Raw genomic sequence first — 19,902 nt, forward strand, 5'->3', positions numbered from 1 at the left:
TTCTCTAAGATTACACAACTGTCTTGAACACTAGCCTCTCTCTCTAAATGAATGTATGCTCAGTACAATAGAATGAGAGAATCTACCCCTTTTCCCTCTATTTATAATAGTGGGCGGATATCCCAATGAAGACTTTAAAATATTTATAGTTTAACCCCCCCCAAACTATCACTAATTACAGTTTGGGTTACAACTTCTATATAAAATCTTCAATGACCCTCAAAATACACTGCTATAACTGATCTTATTAACCTATACTCTAGACAACATTTTAACAAGTCTCCACCATTGTCTTGAGTATACTTCAACCTTCATCCATCAAAGCCTTGGCCTTCTAATAGATGAACTTGACCTGCTCTCATAGGATCTTCCTGCTGCACCTGATCACTCAAACGCAAAACAAACATTAAGAATAACAAATCAATGTTGTAAAACATAACAATGGACTACCTTTGGATACATTTCAGCTGCAATAACTAAACCCGCAACTCTCATTAGATATTATCCTCTCAAGGGATTTCCTAATGAATAACTTTTCCTAACATCAATATGATTGATATACTCCACGGTGGGACTAAAGACTAAGTCAAATGGACTGCCCATTGGCTGTTTCAACTCCTCCTACCTAGACTATATTTTAGGGTTCCTGTTGCATACAAAATGCAACATATACACCCTAAATGCATAATTTCCAGCTAGGCACACTCCATCATAAACCAAGTCCATACATTATGTTATTCCTTAATCCCAAAGGGTCTAAACTTTTTACACAGCATCACATCAATAGTGCACCATACTCGGATTGGCCTTAACATTGCTAGACTTACTCCTAGCTTCCCAAAACTGGTCTTTTAGGCTTTACTACTGTCTTCCCTTCTTATATTTGCTTCGAAAAACTCAAAACACTGCTCGACCTCCATTTCCAGCTTAACAAAGGTATGCTTAAGATTTGGGTACTCCTATTCCAACCTCTATGCCTTATCTTTCCAGCTTCTCCTCTTTCCAACAATCCCAAACATTGAACTACCACCTCAGCTACACCTTGAGATTCCCATTGGATAACTATCAATGAAACTGCCTTACTTTTCTTAGGCATACCATTGAAATTGACACAGCTACCCCATGCACTCAATTTACCCCTTGGACTATCACAATCTTATATCTTACCTAGGGAATTATAATCACACCTAGAGAGACCTTCTAAGAAGCCGATCCTTGCTTACCTTTATCTCTAGCCTCTTATCCCTTGGCTATACTATAAGATCACTTTTCCCTTAGATTCAACATGGATCATGGCTGTTAGAGATACCTATTTGAGCCAAATTAAGCCTTCATGTGCTGCTTTAATCAATGGCCATTTGTCTAGCCTTTTTCCTAGATTTTTCCCATTTCTAGCACCTTCCTTAATTCACAAATAGACACTTCACAGCACTCCACCCATTTAACCTAAGGGATCTTCCACCTAAGTCCAAGACTCTCCCCAAATTTACATGGCTCCATGCCATTCATTTGGACATGAGTGCAGCCCTCTTTCTTATACAAGGGGCTCTATATCCCAGCCTATCCTTAGCACTCAAGACAGTGCATAAGCATCTTATAAACCCAAAATTCCATACCTCACTGGAACCTAACTGAAGACCTATCACTACCCATCCTAGGCAGCACTCTAAACCTTCTATTCCCTTGCTCATTTCCTACAAGATGATTCTCCTTCCCTTTCCTTGCTTAAACTGGACTTTTGATCAATAATGGCTACACCATACAAGGACACACTTGCACACACCATTTCTCCTCACTGTTCACAAGGATCCTCACTGCAAGAGCCAAAGATATCTTAAACACTAGCTTCCTCCCTCTCACAATCCAGCCCAAGCTTACACAATGAATATGATCCTGTTGGCGATAGCAGCCCTGAGAGTCCTATCAAAGGGAGACTTTTATCTCTATCTTCTCTTAGTATTTATCCATGTGTATTATCAGTTTCTTATTTTTTATTTTATTGTTTTTTGTAATCTGATATCTTCCTACAAATTATGAGAGATATTAGGGAGTAGTATTGAAGTAGGAGTTTTAGGGTCCAAGAGTGTATGTCTATAAGAAAGCTTTTGTATCAGTTTTATAATAGATGAATTAGATTGATTTTTTCTACATGGTATCAGAGACTCGTTAATAGGCTGATACAGTAAACCCTAGTGCCTTCATTGCACAACTTTAAGTGCCTTCATTGTACCGTCACTGTTCACAGTCTCTATTCACCGTCACCATCACTGTTCACGTAGAAACGCATCTGTCCGGCCACCGCCTTCCATTACCGCAACCACTATTGGGTTCACCGTCATCAGATCGGCCGACCACCGGAGAACCACCGCCATCGAAGTCCTCACGCGCCCCCACGTGCTGCTGTTAGTTCGCTTTCGACTCCACATGCCGGCGCATGAAGGAGTGTCCGCAGCCCTTTCGCCTTCGGCTGCTCCAGATCTGATCTCCAACGTCTCTCTAGCCCATCCCTGGTGTCAAAATCTTCCGTTGCTGAGTGCTTCTTCCTTCCATTGTGCCTGCCTTCATTGCAGATTTTTTCCTTCTTCCATTAGTGAGTGATCTTGGAAGCCTTTGACAGTATGACAGAGATATCCCCTGCATCCTCCATTTCGTCTCGTAGCATAATCGGAGATCTAAATCCGGTAGACTCTACTCTTATGGCTGCCGAATTGCCAACTCTTCATCAATCCTACCGATTAGATGGTAGGAATTATCTTCAATGGGCTCAACTGGTCAGAACTCTCCTCAAGGGCTGAAGCAAAGGAAGTCACTTGACAGCAGATCCACCAAAAGAAGAAGACCCATCCTTCATAGCATGGGATGTGGAAGACTCAAGAATTCTGTCATGGCTGTGGAGTACAATGCAGCTAGACATAAGTAGGAACTATATGTTCCTAAACACAACCAAGTAAGTATGGGAAACCGTCCAGCAAACCTTTTCCAAGGTTAGAGATGCATCAGTGATCTTTGAGGTAAAAACAAAGATCAACTCCACTAAACAAGGGTCGCTAATAGTGACCGAATACTACAACCAAATGAGGGGCTTATGGCTGGAACTCGATCAGTATCAAGCAATTAAAATGGTGTGCAAAACAGATGTTGCTGGCCTTCATCAGATTGTGGAGAGAGATCGAACTGTAGAGTTCCTAGCCGGCTTGAATCAAGAGTTTGATCAAGTTCGGGTACAAGTCCTAGGTAAGGACAAACTTCCTAGCCTAAATGAGGTTTTTACCATCGTTCGAAGTGAGGAGAATAGAAGAAGTGCGATGCTTACTGATTATAGTCCTGAAGGATCAGCCCTCTTTATCAAAAACAAAGAGGGAGATGGGATGAGGTTTGGGAGATTAGTCACCCAAACAAGGAATACAAGTCGAGAAGGACAATGGTGTACTCATTGCAAGAAGCCCCGGCATACTAGGGAAACTTGTTTTCAATTACTTGGAAAGGAGGCTGTGTTGAAGAAGATTGGAGGATTCAAGAATATGAGATCTCAAAGTTATCTCTCAAGGAAGGATCCGGAAGAAAAGGGTGGAAAAGAAGAGCCAAAAGAGGCTGATCTAAAGCTGTTAAATGCTGAAGAACTTAGCAAACTAAAAGCCTTCCTAAGAACTTTCCAAGATGGAGCTTCATGCTCCACTGATCAGCAAGGTATATCTCTAACCAATTGTTCTTTTTCAGCTTCTAAAATTGATAGGGATAACATGTGGATCCTTGATTCGGGAGCCACAGATCACATGACACCTAATCCCAATTTTTTTGAGACCTATGAGCCCCTTACCACTGCCAAACAAATCACCATTGCAAATGGTGTATCAGTCCCTATTACCGGAACAGGTACCATTCACATCAGCCCTTCTTTAACCCTTAGTCATGCTCTTTATGTCCCAAATTTGACTACCAATCTGATTTCTATTCATCAATTAACCAAAGATCTAAACTGCTATGTTGTTTTTTCTTCTCATTTGTGCAAGTTTCAGGCCAAGGACACGGGGAAGATGATTGGTGTGGCTAAAGAGTGTAATGGGTTGTACATTTTGCAAGCGGAGAATCCTAACACAATAAGAAGAAGGCTTGGGATGGCATATTCCACTGAAACCTCCACTGATTTCTCCTCAATTTGGCTCCACCATCTTAGATTAGGCCATTCTCCTTTCATTTTATTAAAGAACATGTTCCCTAGTTTGTTTAGAAACCTAGAGCCTAGTGATTTTCAATGTGATGTGTGTGTTATGGCAAAGCACCATCGAGTGCCTTACCCTATCAGCAATAAATTATCTTCTAAACCATTCTTCTTAGTCCATTCGGATGTTTGGGGACCATCTAAAATTTCAAACTCTTTGGGAGCTAGGTGGTTCATCACATCATTGATGAATGCACTAGAATGTGTTGGGTGTACCTTTTAAAAGACAAATCTGCCATTGGGTTTACTTTACAACACTTCTGCAAAATGATTCTCACTCAATTTGGCACATCTATTCAACAATTCCGGACTGATAATGCAAAGGATTATTTTAACAATCCCTTGCATCTATTTTTCCAAAAAGAAGGCATTATTCATGAATCATCTTGTGCGGACACCCCCTAACAAAATGGAGTGGTCGAGAGAAGGATGAGACACCTTCTGAATGTCACCCGCACGCTTCTTCACCATCATCAAGTTCCAAAACAGTTTTGGGGGAAGGCAGTGCTAACAACCACTTATGTGATAAATAGAGTGCCATCTAGGGTCCTAAAACATCAAAGTCCTCTCCAAAAATTAGCCTCCTTCTATCCTGATTTTTCTTTGCATTCTCAACTGCCACTTAGAGTCTTCGGGTGTGTGTGTTTTGTTCACATTCCTAAATACTACCGGGACAAGTTTGACCCAAGGGCTCATAGGTGTGTCTTCCTAGGCTATTCTCCTACTCAAAAGGGTTACAAATGCTACTATCCTACCCTAAGGAAGTTCTATGTGTCTAAGGATGTTACATTCCATGAAAATGAGTCATACTTTGCCCCTCTTCAAACCAGCAGTCAGGGGGAGCCTAATTTCAGCAAAAATCCAGCCTCTGAAACTTTTGTTCCCTTGATAGAAACCAGTCCTTTGGAACTTCACTGCCCATCCATCATGAACCAGCCTCTATTCCCAATGTCTAGCAGTGACCATCAACCAGCCCATGTCATTTCCCAGCCATCTCCAATTCGGTACAAGGATTCTCCATTTGTTTACAAAAGACGACAACGCATCTCTACTCAACAACCTATCCAATCATCAGTCCCTTGTCCAGCACTGGAACCTACATCAAGTGAAGATGATGCTCTAGCAGAGTGCAGTCCATGCCCCAAACCTACTGACCTTGATCTCCCTATTGCTCTCCGGAAGGGAATTAGATCCTGTACTCAACATCCCATGTCCAATTATTTATCCTATCATCGCCTATCATCTAGCCACCGAGGATTTCTCTCTTCATTGGATGCTATTGTTATCCCAACATCAGTAGAAGAAGCTCTAAAGAACCCTAAGTGGAAAGAAGCTATGCTCGAGGAGATGTTGGCACTTAACAAAAATCATACTTGGGATCTCGTGGCCAAACCCAAAGGTGTTAAGTTGGTTGGTTGTCGGTGGATATTTAATGTGAAATTCAAAGCTGGTGGTACTCTTGACCGGTACAAGGCAAGGTTGGTTGCCAAGGGCTACACCCAATCCTATGGCATTGATTACCTTGAAACTTTTGTCCCGGTCGCAAAAATGACTTCTGTTCGAGTTCTTATTTCATTGGCAGCAATACATGGGTGGCAACTTCAACAATTTGATGTGAAAAATGCATTCTTGCATGGGGATTTAGAGGAGGAGATATATATGGAACTATCTCCTAGTTTTCACCAGAAAGGGGGAGGAAAAGTATGTAGACTTAAAAAGGCTCTCTATGGGCTAAAGCAATCTCCATGTGCTTGGTTCGGTCGGTTTTCTAAAGCTATGCTATCTATGGGATATCATCAAAGCAGGGGGGATCATACTCTCTTTATCAAGCATCATGGTGATCTGATGACAGCTTTACTTGTATATGTGGATGATATTGTGGTTACTGGCAATGATACTGCTGAATAGGTAATCTTAAAGCAGAACTTGGCTAACAAATTTGAAATTAAAGAACTTGGGGTGCTGAAATATTTCTTGGGCATTGAGGTTGCATACTCAAAAGATGGCATATTCTTGTCACAAAGAAAGTATATTATGGACTTACTTATAGAAACAGGGCTTCTAGGAGGAAAAGGATCTAGCATACTAGTGGATCCGAACCTAAAGTTGCAAGTAAATACCAAAGATGATGTGATAGATAAAGGGAGGTTTCAACGACCAGGGGGAAGAAAGAACAGATCTGGAGCAATACCAGATCTGGGTAGATCTGGAGCACAAAAGCTGAAGCTGTCACCAGAGTTCGCCTGAGGATGGTCGGATTTAGACAGGCACGGCGAAGGCGACGGAGAGATGATCGGGACAGAGGCGGCGACAGTGAGGGCGAGCTCGAGCGCGGCCGGATCTGGAGGGCGAGCTCGGGCGCGGGCGTGGTGACGGCGAGGACACAAGTGCGGCGACGGCGAGGGCGCAGGTGCGGCGACGGCGAGGGCTCAGGCGCGGCGACGGAAAAGGCGAGATCTGGGCGCGGCCGGACCGGATTTGGAGAAGAGAAGCCGCGATCTGGAGAAGAAGAGCCGCGATAATGAGGGACCAGCGGCCAACGAAGAGACCCGCGGTGATGACGACGGCGGGCGAAGCGACCAGCGGTGGTGGCGTCGGCTGACAGCGGCGGCGGCTAGGGTTAGGTTAGGGTTTAGGGCTCTGATACCATGTTAGATGTATACAAAGGAACTGTTTGTATATGTGTCAAGAGTACAACATAAGCATATATATACATACATTTACTTAAAGATAAATGCACTAATACCGCCTTACTTATCTTATTTAACACCTGTTTTTGGACATTGTTGCTTGCCGCTGCAACTTCACCACTCAAGGTTGTTGCTTGCATAAGGTATATGCCATTCTGCAGCACTGCCTTCATGTATACTAGGGATCCCTTTGATATTTTCAATACTGTACCCTTGTCCTTAAATTTAAGGCCATTCCTATCCAACTCACCAAGAGAAATTAAGTTTCTCTTGAGTTCTGGAACGTGCCTCACTACAACAAGGGTTCTATATGATCCATCATGCATTTTCAGCCTTACATCACCAATCCCTAATACTTTACACTCATGGTCATTGCCTAGCCAGACCTTTCCCCCATTTATTTCTTGATAATTAAGCAACCAATGCTTCTTAGAGGTCATGTGGTAAGAGCAACTAGAGTCCATAACCCAATCAATAGACTCGGCTCTTTTTAAAACTACCAATGCATTAGCACTGTCATACCCAAATTCACACACATTTACACCCCATCAGCATTCTCCTTATCGAGAAAGTCCTTTTTCTTGGGGTAGTGTCTCTTAATGTGGCCTTTTTCATGACAATGGTAACATCTTATAGGATTCTTTCCTGTCCTAGACCTCGACCTAAATTTTCCCCTACCTCTAGGCTCTCTCTTAAAGCTTCTAGATATTATCGTGTTGTAGGCCTTCTTGAGGATATCCTTCCTCTGTTCTTCCGTGTAGATTTTGGGCATTTTAGATTCTCCTTCCAGTGCCTCCGCAAGGCCAAGATTGCCGAGGAGACCACTTATCTTCATCTTCCAGAGGGAAAATTCGTTTTACCCATTGAACTTCTCAATGTCATGCCTTGAGACGGATGAAGAAGAAGCCATGATCAACTGCCCTTATCAATTCCCTTTTTGTGAGTTTCTTGATTTCTTGGTTTTGGTGTTTCTGTACTATTCAGGTCTCTAATACTTGGTTTTGGTTTACTGTGTGGGATGGGTCTTGTGTCCCATGTTTTGGTCTTTTTGTTGTTGCTTGGGAAGTTGCACACTATCTACTTTATTAATAACTATAAAGCTACAGTGTTTTTAAATATAATTTTTTGATTGTTTTGGTTGATTTGTCATTTGTTGTTTCAGCCAGAAAAAAGGGGGAAAAAGAAGGAATTTGCACTTGGTTTGATGCTAGGTGTGCATTCCCAAAGTGGATCCTTTTGGATTGCCCACTTAATTTGGTGTATTTTTATTGCAGGAGCCCCTCAAAGTTTATGGAATTCGCAAGGAAATTATTGGAATCTCTGCTGGCTACCATCACTCAGCTGCAATTACAGGTTAGTATCTATTGCTGCATATAGTTAACAACTTATCCAAGTTTAAGCTCATGTCCTGCCGAAATTATTTTAAGGTCCATTCCGTCTGCAGCTGGACTGCATAAGACGAGGCATTAAATCTGTTTCATAGCTTGTATTTTGGGATTTCAATTATTTCAATACCATTCTAACAACTAGTACACTTATTTATTATTAAATTTTGCCCCTGATGCCTGATAGCTTCATGTGATAAGAGGTATGACTTTTGTTGAACTAATCTCATAACCTGTAATGTTTATTTCAATTTTCTAAAATTGCATCCCTTCCAGGGAATTTATCTTATAAAAGTTAGAATATAACATAGACATTTCATCTTGGAACTTAGAATATCACAAAGACATTTCTTCCTGGACAGGAAAATCTAGGGCCAGGGAACAAAAACTTAGCAGAAATGTTTCTTCAAGTTTCTCATAAACCCTTTACAAGATTGTACAGTTCATAAGCTTGTCTTGGGCCTTTCAGAAATGTCTATGGGGTCTTCTCATCTTTGTGCATGCATGTGTATGAGAGAGAGAGAGAGAGAGGGAGAGAGAGAGAGAGGTTTTGGGATTTTGTGCCATGGTAGCTGTTGTATGACATTATTTTATTGGTAATAATATTGTTATTCTCACTTTCCCTTTACACTATCATACTGTGTTGTGATTATAATTAGCAGATGAGATGCTTAGGCTCCCTGTTTTGCATTTTAGGGATATTGCATAATTTTCTCTATTATTTGCATTTTTAAATTAGCTCATACACAGTATGGTAACGCGGACAATCAACTTGGAAGAGGAAATGCTGTGCTTGATCTTCATATAGTTTATTGGTGTGCTTAGAGTACACTGAATTGCATCAAGACTAAGGTTCATATTGTTACAACTGTGCATTTTGATGTTTGAATCTTAGAATCTTATCAATTGTAAGTCAATATGCAGACATTGTTTGTTTAAGTTTATTCTACGAGTGAGAGTTCTGCGTAATTAATAACTCTGCAAGTGGGCTTGCATTGTTGGGGGACTGAGAACTTGTAATGGCAATTTAATGACTATATTTTTTATTATTCTTGGTATTCTTGGTAAAGTTTTACTAAATACATTTTCATTTATGCATTTAGTAAATTATTGGCAATAGCAACATCTTACCAAGCCTTTATCCACCTATGTGGGATCAACTACATGAATTGTAGGCTTTAGTCATTTCCATCTATGGCCTTACCTTTTGTAAGGCCTTTATAACTAAAAATACCTAAGTGTCTCATGTTAAGGTTTTCTTAGTCGTCCTCTATCTCTTTTGCTAAATACTTGTTCCATTGCATCCACTCTCCTAGCAAGATATTCTATTGGTCTTCTTCCCACATTATCAAACCATCTTAATCATGTTTTGTACATCTTATTTTCAATAAGAGCCATTATTTAATCATTATTATTATTATTCTTTTTTTTTTTTAGAAAATATCAACTATGTGATAGAATATGATCATATCAATTATTTTATTCACTGCTATCTCATATAACTTTTCCATATGAAGATAGTATTGGAAGTTTATCTCATCATTCCCTTGCTAGAGGGTAGCGTTAGGAATGGCTTTTGGTGTTAAAATTTGGCCACATTTTTATTTTTCATGATTTCTATTGTTAATGTGATTTTTAGAAGTTAATTGACATTATGAATGTCGTACCATTAACCCTAACTTGGTTAGGATAAAGTGTAGTTGTTAATGATGATGTAAGTTGGGAATCATTAGTTAATAGATTGATGCCAAGGGATAAGATGTAAATAAAATAAGGTTGTTAGTTTTAATTTTATTATTATTTAATTGTACGAGTAGTAGGGGTTCTGTTTTGTGATAATTAGTTAGAATGAACCCTGTTATAAATTTGTAATTTCCATTCCAAGAGTGCACTTACTTTCCTCTTGTGGATTTAATTAGTGTTTACTATTTCTTTCGTTAATTAGGATTGTTGTGCAAGAAAAATGAGTGGTCACTTGTATTAAAAAGAGACTAGATCCCACACAATTTAAATTGCACCAGTTAGGAGTAAAACATGAGCCTTGTGGTGTTGATTTGGACATTCCATATTGTAGAAAAATGAAACAAGCTGAGAAAAATGTAGATGCTTGATTGATTCTCGAGTAGTATAGGGTATTTATACATACTAGGTTATCTCCTATATTCTGGGAATATATTTAAATATGTTTTGAAGATAAAATACAAGAAGAAGAATTTAAAACTTTTCTGAGATATTTTGAATTATTCTTCTGCCTATATCCCTTTATTCTTGGAGTTTTTCAATCTCCAAATCACCTTATCACTTTATCCTTTCATCTCCTATTTTTCAGGCCACAAGATTAGGAGAACAGTCCAGCTATTACTTGAGTCCTCCTTTGAGTAAACTGTTATTTTATTTCCAGAATATCTTTGTGATATTTCCAACACATACAAGGACAAGGGGCCAGGCATATGGTGGCAAATAAGGGATAGTTCCTTTTTGTTTTGCTTATTAAGAGAGAAAAAACTATCCTGTTATCCTTCCCTCCTTGGTGCTTGGTGGCCAGAGTTCAAGTAATAAAAACCAGAATCTTGCATTCAACTTGGTATCTTGAAGATTGAACAGTCAACTGCACTTGCTTTCCCATGCTAGACACTAGCAAGATACTTCTTCTTCCTTCTATATATTCAATGTTGACTTTATGTGAAATTTAAAGATATTTTAAAACACACATCCTGTTGCATTTTTTGAAACTGACTTGAGGATGCTTAGATCTATTGAAGTTTGAGCTACAAGCTGGTTAGTACAAATTTGCATTTGTTAATCTGACTCTGCATCAGGAAGCGCTCACAATTATAGATAAGAGATGTGGCCTCCCACATATTCTGTTAACTCGAGGGTGTTATTTTGCCATTTGTTTCTTCTTTTTCCTTTCATTTTCAATGAAAATTGTTGATGTGTTGGGAAAATTATCTAGATTACTATGTGCTAATATTTTATTCTACTGAATTTACTTATTATTATTTTTGTTTGATTATGTTTTTGATTCCACCTGGTGAGTTATGGGTTGCGATTGTTGTTGTTATATATTTTTATGTATATTCAATTTTTCTTCTTCATTTTCCTTATTGCAATTATTCACCTATTTTTCCAGTGGATGGAGAGCTTTACATGTGGGGGAAGAACTCAAATGGACAGCTTGGCCTTGGAAAAAGTACCCATTAACCCTATACCTCATTTTAATTATGTTATCACTGAGGAAGCATAGATAATTCATTTATGCTGTATTATGTCCAACTTGTGTTGGAAATGGATACTAATCAAATACACCAGGATGCATAATTTGGGATGTATCCTTTTTTTTTATTATTATTATTTTCATTTTTGGACATATCTGTGATGTAATGAACATGCCTAAAGACAACTATGGGGGTTTTTAATCAATTTTTTTTACCTTTTGGCATAATATCTACAAATACAGTAAACTTTAGGGTAAATTATAAAAAACGGAAACCAAGCCTAATTACAACTCCAACAAAAATGATTTTTTTTTTCTAAATATGGAATGATGTTTGTTTTCATATTGGGGATTGAACAATATTTTTATGTTGGATTAGAAGTATTCTTTTAACAATTCATATTTATCTTTATTTTAGATTGAATGATATCTTGATGTTAGATTGATGGTGCTTTTTCATTGAGACTTCATATTAATGTGATTGTATTAGGTGTTGTATATATTAGTTGTACCTTGTACGTAGCTTAGATAACTTGTACATAGTAGTTACAGTAGTTTAGTATAACTACGATATTTTTAGGATTTATTCCTAAATATATCTCTTTTCCTAAATATGTCATCTTCCTATTTTTTAGAATTATTAGAGATTTCTTATGATATTTTTGTTTTTCTTTCTTTCCTAAATATGTCAATTTGAGGCAATTCATGCCCCAAGGATTCGTACTCATTGCCTTGAATAGATAGACTGGTTGATGAGACATCTGGATATGAGTTGCTAAGCTTTCTGGACCATTTTTTAGGGTAACACCAAATCATGATGTACCCTTTAGACATGCTTTGTTTAAGTCGGTGAAATCTAGGCAAACTTGTCACCTTCCATTTGCCTTCTTTACCATGACGACATTTGTGAGCCACTCAGCGTAGTACACCTCTTGGATGAATCCTACGGCCAATAATTTCTCAATCTCCTCGTCTAGTACCTCTTATCTTTTCGGCGCAATGTTTCTTTTCTTTTGTTTGATAGGCCTTGCATTAGGATGGATTTACATTCAGGCGATGGGAGATTACTTTTGGATTTATCCCGGGCATATCCGTCGACGTCCATGCGAAGATATCCGCATTCTTCCTTAAGCATCTTATTATTTCTTCCTTAGCTTTTTTTGGCAGTTGGCTCCCAACATAAGCTTCCTTTTCCATATCATTTTGGTGTAATGGCATAGCTTCCAACTCTTTGACCAGCTGGGGCTTGTTCACTGTTCTGCAATGGTGAGGGTTTCCTCCTTATCTTGTTTCCTTGTAGAGGTAGTATAACAACATCGCGCCTTTCTCTGGTCACCTCAAGGATCCCTCAAGGAGTTGCAAACGGTAAGCCACCTTCCCCACCTTGGCCGTTATGGGAAATGGGCCATACAGCCCTGAACTTATTTTCCAGATGGCTAGTTGTGCAAGTTCTATAATAGATGGTTTATCTACATAGAAATGGTTTCAGTGACAATCCTATCCAACAATCTTATCCTAATTGCTGATGTTACCTACTTTTGTGCTCCTGAATCATCTGTTCTCTAAGAGGTTACTAGTTATCAGTATTGAAGCTAAAGGCCTTTGGAAAAGAAAAATCAGATTTTCCTCACATGAATATGTGTTTGGTCTACAGAGGCAGCAAAGCTAATTACCATACCTACTAAAGTTGAATGCTTGACTGGGGTCACTATCACAATGACAGCTTTGGGTTGTGAGCACTCAATTGCTATTACAGGTTTGAGATTCATTACACCTCTTGCCTGATGTATTTTGATTTTCACTTACAACTACTTGTGGTTTCTTTCTTACTATTTCCAGAGGTCTGAATTGTCTTTTTTGAATTATTACTTTTGTTTCTTCCACAGATCAAGGTGATGCGTTAAGTTGGGGAGCAGGCGGGTCTGGAAGGCTTGGTCATGGACATGAACCAAGCATATGGGGGTTCTTAAGGAGTACCAGGTTCTTTTAATTGTTTTACCATCCCTATTATTTTGCTAGCACTAGTTTCTGCACTTTTAGGCAAGTAGAAACTACTGTTTTACTAGCATCCACATCTGACACTTACATACTTTACTCGGATTTAAGGGTGTTTGTAAATTCTTATTTACAACACCTGTATCTGCAGTCTTTTTTGAAACAATTAAAAGTTGTATACTTAACCTGTAATACTGTAGTTATTATCATGTTTGAAATATGCCAACTTCCCAATCAATTTTACCGGCCAACAGAAAATGCTTTTGTTCTTGCAACCCATGGAACAAAATTTTGTTTCTTTTTCTGTTAAAGCCAAGGGACAAAATATGATTTTTTCCATAGAAAAAAGCTGAAATGTTACCATTTCCTAGGAGCGTGATATGGAAGTTAACAAAAACAACATAACAAGCTTTAATACCATCATGTGGGTCGCCTATGTAAATTCTAACTTGCCAATCATTTCTATCAATGACCTTAATCTTATATAAGACCCTTGCAACTCATATAATACCTAAGGGTCTGTTTAGTTGTAGAAAATTTGGAAAACATTTCAGATGTTAGAAGTACAGGAAACTGATTTCCAATTTAGAAAATTGGAACATATGAGAGAGAGAGAGAGAGGTTTGTCTTGTGTAAATCGTGGTAGAGAAGAGATGGAGATGATATGGGGAAATTTTGTGGAGAACTTTATTTTCCAAATCTCCAAATTACTAAGGAAAATTTGGAAAGCTTATCTTAGGAGTTTTCCAAGTTCCATTCAGTTTTGGAGAACCATGTTTTGCCAATCTCCATTTTCTATTTAGATTTTTTTTGTATTTGTACTAGTTTTCTAATATTTCATTTCCTATGGAGTAATTTTCCACAAAACTAGGGCTATCTTCCACAACTAAACATCCCTTAAGAGTCTCCTGCTAAGTTTTACTTGGTGTTCCTTTACCTTTTTTGTTAAAGACTTGTTCCTTTCCATCCACTCTCCTCTTTAGAGCATCTATTGGTTGTCTTCTTGCTTGACCAAACTATCTTAATTGTGTTTCACACATCTTATTTTCAAGAGGAGCCACTCTAACTTTGTTATGAATAACCTAATTCTTAAATTTACTTTTTCTTGTAATGCCCTACACATCATAACATCTTCATCTATGTTACACATTATTTGCACATGTTGGTGCCAACCGTCTCAACATGTTGTGTCATATAACAAATCTGGTCTTATAGTTGCCGTATAAATTTTTTCTTTAGTTTTAACAAAATCGTAATTGATTGATCCATTTTAGCCATCATGCCTTAATTTTTTGGGTAACATCCTCATTAAATCTGCCCATCTTTTTGGATGATTGATCCAAGATATTTGATTTTTTTGGGGATGACTTGATTTTCAAGTTTTACCATGAGATCATCCACTTTTAGGGTGTGTTTGATAAGGGTGGAAAATTGGGGTGGAATTCATTTTCCATTCAAATTCTAGGAAATTCCATCAAACAGTTTTTTTTTTTTTTTTTTTTCCATGGAATTTGAATTTCATTTTATTTCAAAAAGTGAAGATTTTCCTTGAAATCAAAGAATTGGAATTCCTAGGGGGTGGGGTGAGAATTGAAATTCCATGGAATTGGAATTCCACCCCACTTTTCATCCCCCAATCAAACACACCCTTACAGTTTTACTAAGCTTACATTCCATAATTTGGATTTGTAATCTACTTAAGTTAAAACCTCTATCTTCTAAGTGTTTCTCTATATGTCAAGTTTAGTACTCATGCCTTTTTCTTCACCCACCTAGACATTGTCATCTACAAATTGAAAAATGAATAGGATAGGTATACTGGCTGTTTTGGAGGCTAAATAAAAGAAATGTTCTTCCTTACACTTCATTGATCTGTAGGTAGAACTATATATACACAAGATATCCTAAAAAATCTCCTAAAATACAAGGATAGGATACAACAAATTCAAACAACAATACATTACAGATTAGAATAAATTTAAACTTCTTCTCATCTGTTTCGAAACTGCTTCATCCTTTCTTTCATTTATCCTTTAGTTTGAAATTCTCCTATCTTTTCTCTCATAACAACCTCATCTCTTTATCCACTCGTTCATAACTCGGAATCATTCTTCTCTTATCTGTCAAGTCGCTTGGATGCGACTTGAATTGACAGAGAAATAGAAGGATCAAATGAGAGAGAAAAGAGTTTTGGAGGGAGAGTTTGAAAGAATTTGAGAGAGAGAATTGAGAGGGAAACGAAATAGGAGGGAAAGAATTCTGTTATTACCCATGAATTCCCATCCTCAAACAACTTAGCCTTATATAGGCTCGTCCTATGGTTATAGAATTACCGAGGATTACATTTGACAATCAACATTTAACTAATTCAGTTGGCTTATATCATTACATTAAAAAAATTTCAGAAAGGCCCTCGGGTCATGACATTCCCTCGCCCTTCAAAACCCATTCTTGTCCTCAAGAGCTAAAGTAGGCCTGTGGCTCTTGGAAATTGTTTCAATAGCTCCGGAAGGTACTCCCAAGTGGTATGATTTGGTTGCAATTGTGACCATTGTACCAATACTTGGTTCAAGGGAACTGCACCTTGATAAATCACCCTTTTATCTAATATGGCTCTAGTCTCTAAAGCCTTTTCTAGTTCATCCCTTATATTTGGCAATTGACTAGTTGTGTCATCAGGTTCAATAGACTTTTTTTGAAACTAGTGAGCACAAATATTATTAATTAAAACCATAAGGGAAATACAACAACCCTTAGGAAACACTGGACTCACCCACCAAAAACTTGGAACAAGAACAAAAGAAAACCATACAATCCATTAACCCCCCCCCCACAAAAAAAAAAAAAAAAAAAAAAAAAAAAACAAAAGAAAAACTAGCCATTAGGGAGACCATGCCACCCAAGACTAACTTCGAAGTGCAGAAGTATACATGATAACTTGGTCCATCGAGTAAGGGAAGGATGGCTCCACAACCCTAATCCAAGCCACCAACCTGGCTAGCACTAAGTTAAAGATATCAACCACACCTGACTCTCGATCCTTGAAAACTAACCTATTACGTTCAAAACATTGCATAATCTGCTTGAGAGTATGCATACATCCTAACTCAGCTGGACAGAAAATCAACGCATCATTAGCAAACTGGAGAAGGGGGATTTGCATAGGAGGGGACCCATCAAGACACTTGTAAACTATTAACAAAGGGAGATTGAGAAAATGTTTTCTCTATATATTATGTATATCAAATACATGGATTCCTCTCTTGTATTTATAGAGGAAGAGTACAATATGAAAGGAAATAATAATAGTAAAAAGAAAGAAGAATATTCTTAGCATATTATCTGCAAATAAAATATTTCTACACTCCCCCTCAAGCTGGCTTGAAGATATCTTCCATGGCCAGCTTGCTCACTAATTTTTCAAACTGACTTATGTGTAACCCCTTTGTAAGAATATCGGCAATTTGATCAATTGTTGGAATGTAGAGCATACAAATTACCCCATTATCAATTTTCTCCTTGATAAAGTGTTTATCTACCTCTACATGCTTAGGCCTGTCATGGAGCACTGGGTTATGGGCGATGGAAATTGCAGCTTTATTATCACAGTAAACTTTAGCCGGTACGGAAGCAAAGACCCTTAAGTCCTCTAGTAGTCTCTTTATCCACATGACCTCACAAATCCCATGGGCAATTGAACTAAATTCAGCTTCAGCACTACTTCTGGCCACCACGTTTTGTTTTTTGCTCCTCCAAGTGACTAGATTACCTCCCACAAAGGTGCAGTAGCCCGATGTAGATCTCCTATCAGTAACACTGCCTGCCCAATCTGCATCTGTATAAGCTTCTATGTGAAGATGCCCACATTTTTTGAAGAGCAAACCTTTTCTAGGTGTTCCCTTTAGGTATCTTAGAATTCTGTAGAAAGCTTCAAAATATTGTGAACTAGGTGAGTGCATAAATTGACTTACTACACTTACTGCAAATGCTATATCAGGTCGAGTGTGAGATAGATAGATGAGTCTGCCCACAAGCCTTTGATATTTCTCCCTTTCTACCACATCTTTGGCGTCGACAAGTTGTAGCTTCAAATTAGGTTCGATGGGAGTTTTAGCTATCTTACACCCGAGCATTCCTGTTTCATTGAGTAAATCCAGGACATACTTACGTTGGTTAACAAAGATTCCTTCCTTAGATCTTGCAAATTCCATCCCAAGGAAATACTTTAGAGGGCCCAAGTCCTTGACCTCGAACTTATGAGCTAGTTTCCTCTTAAGCTCGTCAATCTCTCCCCTGTCATCACCAGTCATTATTATGTCATCCACATAGACAATTAGAATAATTCTCTTATCGTCATTAGAGTGTTTGAAAAACATTGTGTGGTCTGCTTGGCTCTGAGTATAACCATAGCTTTTCATTGCCTTTCCAAACCTTTCAAACCATGCTCTTGGGGACTGTTTCAGACCATACAAGGATTTTTTTAGACTGCATACCTTGTTGGTACCGAGGCTCTTCTCAAATCCAGGTGGGAGGTCCATAAACACTTCTTCCTCCAAGTTGCCATTTAGGAAGGCATTCTTTACATCGAATTGGTGAAGAGTCCAATCAAAATTCACTACAAGTGAGATGAGGATTCGAATAGAGTTTATCTTTGCCACTGGAGCAAATGTCTCTTGATAGTCGATGCCGTATGTCTGGGTGAACCCCTTGGCAACAAGTCTTGCCTTGTACCTCTTTATGCTCCCGTCTGCCTTACATTTTACAGTGAAGACCCATTTGCAACCTACAGTTGTCTTGCCTTTCGGTAGCTCCACAATTTCCCAAGTGCCATTTTTTTTAAGAGCATTAATCTCCTCATTTACTGCTAACTTTCAATTCGGATCACCTAGGGCATACTGAATTGTTCTTGGTACATGCAAGTTAGAAATATTTGAAAGAAATGCCTTGTGGCTATTGGACAAATTTTGGTATGACAGGTATTTGGCGATAGGATGTTTAGTACAAAATCTTACTCCTTTTCTAGTGGCAATAGGGATATCAAGATCAGACAAATCAACTGAGGAAGAATTTGAAGGAGTAAGTTTAGAATTACCTTGAGTGGAAGAAGGACCATCATCCGAAGATGTCAAATGCTCAGTTACTGGTAGGATATTCGGATCAATAGCATTTCCTTGAGATTTTCTTCTGATATAATACTGAAGCTCAGGTTTCAGATTGTTTTGATCCGTTTGTAGTATTTCTCCCCCTGATTCTGATTCCATTATGATGCTTGGCACCTGTGAACTAGACGCATCCTGTTCTTTATTTTTTTGAGCACTAATTTCCTTGGATCGTTTTTCAGAGTGGAGTGGAGTGTCAATCATATCTAACATATTTGGAAGAGATTCAGGAATTTTCAAAAAATTATCTTCTTCTACAATATTCTCCCCCTGAAGATAATTTTTGGTAAAATAGAGTTGATTTTCTATGAAAGACACATCCATGCTTATGTGAGTTTTTTTTGTCAAAGGATTAAAACATTTGTACCGTTTTTTTTCTGGGAGCATAACCAACAAAAACACATTTTTCAGCCGTTGGATCTAATTTGGATCGAAAAATTTGTGGAATGTGAACAAAACAAGTGCATCCAAATATTTTTAAAGGTAGCTCAAAGTACAACCGGCACATAGGAAAAATCTTTTTCATGGAATTTAAAAGTGTCTCAAAGTTTAAGACTCAAGTGGGCATCCTATTGATTAGATAGCAAGCAGTTAATACAGCATCTCCCCTGAGGTATTTTGGGACATTCATAGAAAACAAAATAGCCCTAGTTACCTCAAGTAAATGTCTATTTTTTCGTTCAGCTATGCCATTATGTTGGGGAGTTTCACGACATGTTGATTGATGTAAAATACCCCCCTAAACATGCATTGAAGTATTATGTTCCATTATTAGATCGAAGAATACTAATTTTTGTTTGAAATTGGGTTGCGATCATGTAAAAGAAATCTTTGAAAACACTTGCTACGTCGGATTTCTTATTAAGCAAGTAAACCCAACATAGTCTAGTATGATCATCAATAAAAGTTATAAACCATCTTTTACAAGATAAAGTGGTAACTTTTGAGGGTCCCCAAACATCGTTGTGAATCAAATAAAATGGTTTTGAAGGATGGTAAGGTTTGGGAACAAATTTAACACGATGCTTTTTAGACAAATGACAGCTTTCACATTGATACATAGAGCAATCCACTCCTTTAAACAATTTTGGAAATAAGTGTCTTAAATAAGGAAAGCTAGGATGGCCTAGCCTAAGATGCCATTGCATTATTGGATCAGGAACAAAAATTGAACTCTTACCACTCAATCCGTGAGCTTTTTTATTACCAAAGAAATCCTCATTGAAGTAGTAAAGTC

At 38.2% G+C, this 19,902-nt stretch overlaps 1 protein-coding gene across 4 annotated transcripts in view; it reads left to right on the plus strand.

Annotated features, from left to right (window-relative positions):
* Positions 1 to 19,902, plus strand: part of LOC127804757 (ultraviolet-B receptor UVR8) — a 118,515-nt gene that overhangs the window by 30,525 nt on the left and 68,088 nt on the right. For 3 of the 4 annotated variants that reach the window (XR_008023722.1, XM_052341732.1, XM_052341734.1), the window contains exons 3-6: positions 8,184 to 8,262; positions 11,428 to 11,487; positions 13,166 to 13,267; positions 13,398 to 13,491. Coding sequence is in view for 2 of the 4 variants with exons in the window: in XM_052341732.1 (XP_052197692.1) it covers positions 8,184 to 8,262; positions 11,428 to 11,487; positions 13,166 to 13,267; positions 13,398 to 13,491 (335 nt within the window). In the remaining 2 variants the exon portion in view is untranslated. Of the gene's footprint in view, positions 1 to 3,574; positions 7,849 to 8,183; positions 8,263 to 11,427; positions 11,488 to 13,165; positions 13,268 to 13,397; positions 13,492 to 19,902 lie in introns of those variants that run through there. The other variant, XR_008023721.1, reaches the window with a different exon arrangement.

This window comes from Diospyros lotus, chromosome 6, assembly GCF_014633365.1.
Source record: "Diospyros lotus cultivar Yz01 chromosome 6, ASM1463336v1, whole genome shotgun sequence".
NCBI classification, from domain to species: Eukaryota; Viridiplantae; Streptophyta; class Magnoliopsida; order Ericales; family Ebenaceae; genus Diospyros; species Diospyros lotus.